The 3,151-nt window shown below is 57.9% G+C and overlaps 2 protein-coding genes across 2 annotated transcripts in view; both read left to right on the top strand.

Annotated features, from left to right (window-relative positions):
- Positions 1 to 962, top strand: part of LOC121341605 (protein Hook homolog 2-like) — a 3,996-nt gene extending 3,034 nt beyond the window's left edge. The window contains exons 2-6 of the mRNA XM_041415255.1: positions 3 to 15; positions 166 to 197; positions 277 to 347; positions 561 to 703; positions 783 to 962. Coding sequence (XP_041271189.1) covers positions 3 to 15; positions 166 to 197; positions 277 to 347; positions 561 to 703; positions 783 to 962 — 439 coding nt within the window. The remainder of the gene's footprint in view (positions 1 to 2; positions 16 to 165; positions 198 to 276; positions 348 to 560; positions 704 to 782) is intronic.
- A 1,795-nt stretch (positions 963 to 2,757) lies between these two features.
- CDC37 (cell division cycle 37, HSP90 cochaperone) overlaps positions 2,758 to 3,151 on the top strand; it is a gene marked incomplete at its 3' end in the record, with an annotated part of 8,291 nt that continues 7,897 nt past the window's right edge. The window contains exon 1 of the mRNA XM_041415254.1: positions 2,758 to 2,956. Within this exon, the coding sequence (XP_041271188.1) occupies positions 2,855 to 2,956 (102 nt within the window). The remainder of the gene's footprint in view (positions 2,957 to 3,151) is intronic.

Here is a 3,151-nt window from a genome sequence, read left to right on the forward strand (position 1 = left end):
AGGCACCAGGAGGAGGTGAGGGGGGCACCGGGGAGATTTGGGGGGGGGTCTCAACAGCCGGGGGGGGTCCCCAGTTCGTTGTGTGGGTCTCGGTGGTTTTGGGGGGGTCAGGTTTTGTTGGGGGCACCTCGGTGTTTCAGCTTGAACTCTCTCAATTCCCCCCAGCTGGTGCTGCTGGAGGAGACCCCCGAGGACCTGTGAGTTTTTGGGGGGTGGGGGGCATTTGTGGGGGCTCTCCCAACATCCCCCACCTGTGACCACCCCCTGCCCCCCCAGGGATGAGCTGCCAGAGGGAGAGGAGGAGGAGGAGGAGGAGGAGGAGGAAGAGCTGGAGCTCTCCAGGGCTGGTATGAGTGGGTCTGGAGTGGGCATCAGAATTTGGGGAGGGGTCGGGGTGTGGGGAGTTTTGGGGTACCCCAGAGTGGGGGTTGGATACAGGGATCCTGGGGGGCGATGTCTGGAGGGAGGGGGCAGGAGATGAGCCATGCCTCAGTTTCCCCACGAGGATTTTGGGGCTCCTTCCTGGCTAAGCTCCCTTTTTGCTCGCTCTGTGCGATCAGCATTTCGAGGTTCCACGAGGTCGCCCCCCCAAAAACCCTCATCGCCCCCCGGGGACCCCCCCGGGACTCCCCCCCTGGCCCCCGTGCTGCAGCTCCTGCGCAGCCAGCTGCAGGAGAAGGACGCGCTGATCCGGCACCTGGAGGTGAGGGGTTAACCCTGGGGGTTGTGGGGGGGTCCTGGGGGTCTCCATCCCCAGCTGATCCCCCCCCGAACCCCCCCAGAGCGACTGGGAGCGCAGCCGGGCGCAGCGGGAGCGCGAGGAGCGGCTGCTGGTCACCGCCTGGTACAACATGGTGAGCGCGGGGACGGGGACCCCCGGGACCCCCCAGGACCCCCGGGACCCCGGCCAGCCCGGGGGGGACACTCGTGCAGCACGGGGGGGGCTGAGCCCTGGGCTCTGATCGCTCGATGATGTGCGTGGAAAGTTCTGGATGCTGAGTGACTGGCAGAGAGCCAGGGCTCTCTGGGGTTAGAGCGGGGAAACTGAGGCACGGAGGATGGGGAGGGGGGGACAGGAATGGGATTTGGGGGGGCTGTGGCGGGAGAAAGGGATTTGGGGATGAGCTCAGCACAGGAGAGGGAATGCACAGGAAGAGGGAGGGGGTACAAAAGGTTCTAGATGAAAGGATGGGATTCTGGAAAGGATGGGATTCTGGAAAGGATGGGATTCTGGAAAGGATGGGATTCTGGAAAGGATGGGATGCTGAGTGATTGACAGATTGACAGGGACTGACAGAGCCAGGATGGGGATTTGGGGATGATCCCAGCGCAGGTGAGGGAATGCACAGGTAGAGAGAGAGGATACAGAAAGTTCTAGATTAAAGGATGGGATGCTGAGTGACTGACAGCAATTGACAGCGATTGACAGGGATTGACAGTGATTGACAGCCAGGGCAGGGATTTGGGGCCGATCCCAGCGCAGGTGAGGGAATGCACAGGTAAAGGGAGGGGATCTAGATAGGAAGGATGGGATCCTGATTGACTGACAGCGATTGCAGGGATTGACAGTGACTGACAGTGATTGACAGTGACTGACAGTGACTGACAGCCGGGGCAGGGATTTGGGGACGATCCCAGCGCAGGTGAGGGAATGCACAGGTAAAGGGAGGGGATCTAGATAGGAAGGATGGGATCCTGAGTGACTGACAGGGACTGACAGATTGACAGTGACTGACAGTGACTGACAGATTTCCTGCCCTTTTTCCCTCATGTGTTCCCCCTTTTCCCCTCACATTTCTCACCTTTTTCCCCTCACATTTCTCGCCTTTTTCTCCTCACGTTTCCTGCTATTTTCCCCTCACATTTCTCACCTTTTTCTCCCTCAAATTTCTCACTTTTCCCCCTCACATTTCCTCCTTTTCCCCTCACATTTCCCACACTTTTCCCCTCACGTTTCCCGCCATTTTCTCCCCTCACGTTTCCCGCCATTTTCTCCCCTCACGTTTCCTGCCATTTTTCCCCTCGTAATTAAGGGAACCCCCTCTAGTTAAACCCTTTAAAACTACGAGAAAAGGGTTTTGGCCCCCCAGTTTAAGCCTTGAAAATGGAAAACGGGGTTCCCTCTATGTTTAGAGCCCTAAAACGATGGATAAAGGGGGTCTTGTCCCAAAATAAACCATAAAAATGGTGAAAAACGTGGAGTTTCCCTCCGTTTAAATCCTTAAAATGTAGAATCCTGCCTCAATTTAAATGTTTTTAATGGAATTCCTCCTCTATTTAACCCAGCAAGAGGCTTCCTCCTCCCTTTACTGGTTTTGCCTCAAGAAACAGCAATTTTGGGCCTTTTTGACACCATTTTCCCCATGAAGTCCCTTAAAACAGAGGGCCCCTATTGATGGAAGTCTTAAAACGGCCCATAAAGAGGCTCCTTTCAAAGTAAACCCTTAAAAACGACAGAAAACAGCGATTCCCCCTCAATTTAACCACTTAAACAAGAAAAAACTTGGATTTGCCCTACCTAAATCCCTAAAATATCACAAAGCAGGGATTCAGAGTCAATTAAACCTCTTCAGATCATGGAAGAGGCAGGCTTTTCCTTCCATTTAAATCATTAAGACAGTTTAAAAATCTCTATTGTTTGATTATTTCTCTTAAACCCGCGGGTGAAACGCGCTGCGTGCGCGCTCCTGTCTCTTTAAATCCGCCGCCATCTTTGAGCCGGGCGCGGCTCCCCGCGCGCAGCGCGCAGGCTCGGGAGGGCGGGCGCGGCGCCGGAAGCGCGTCATGCGCGGGCGGAAGCGCGTCAGGCGCGGGCGGAAGCGGGCGGGCGGCGGAGGGTCGCGGCGGCCGCGCCATGGTGGATTACAGCGTGTGGGACCACATCGAGGTCTCGGACGACGAGGACGAGACTCACCCCAACATCGACACCGCCAGTCTCTTCCGATGGCGGCACCAGGTGCGGCTCGGCCGGGCCCGGCGCTGCGCGGGAGGCCCGTTCCCATGGCGACCGCGATTCCCGGGCACCCCAACATCGACACCGCCAGTCTCTTCCGATGGCGGCACCAGGTGCGGCTCGGCCGGGCCCGGCGCTGCGCGGGAGGCCCGTTCCCATGGCGACCGCGATTCCCGGGGATCCCCCCTGCCCCTTGCG

This window comes from Onychostruthus taczanowskii, unplaced genomic scaffold, assembly GCF_017590055.1.
Source record: "Onychostruthus taczanowskii isolate IOZ18803 unplaced genomic scaffold, ASM1759005v1 scaffold494, whole genome shotgun sequence".
Classification (NCBI taxonomy): domain Eukaryota; kingdom Metazoa; phylum Chordata; class Aves; order Passeriformes; family Passeridae; genus Onychostruthus; species Onychostruthus taczanowskii.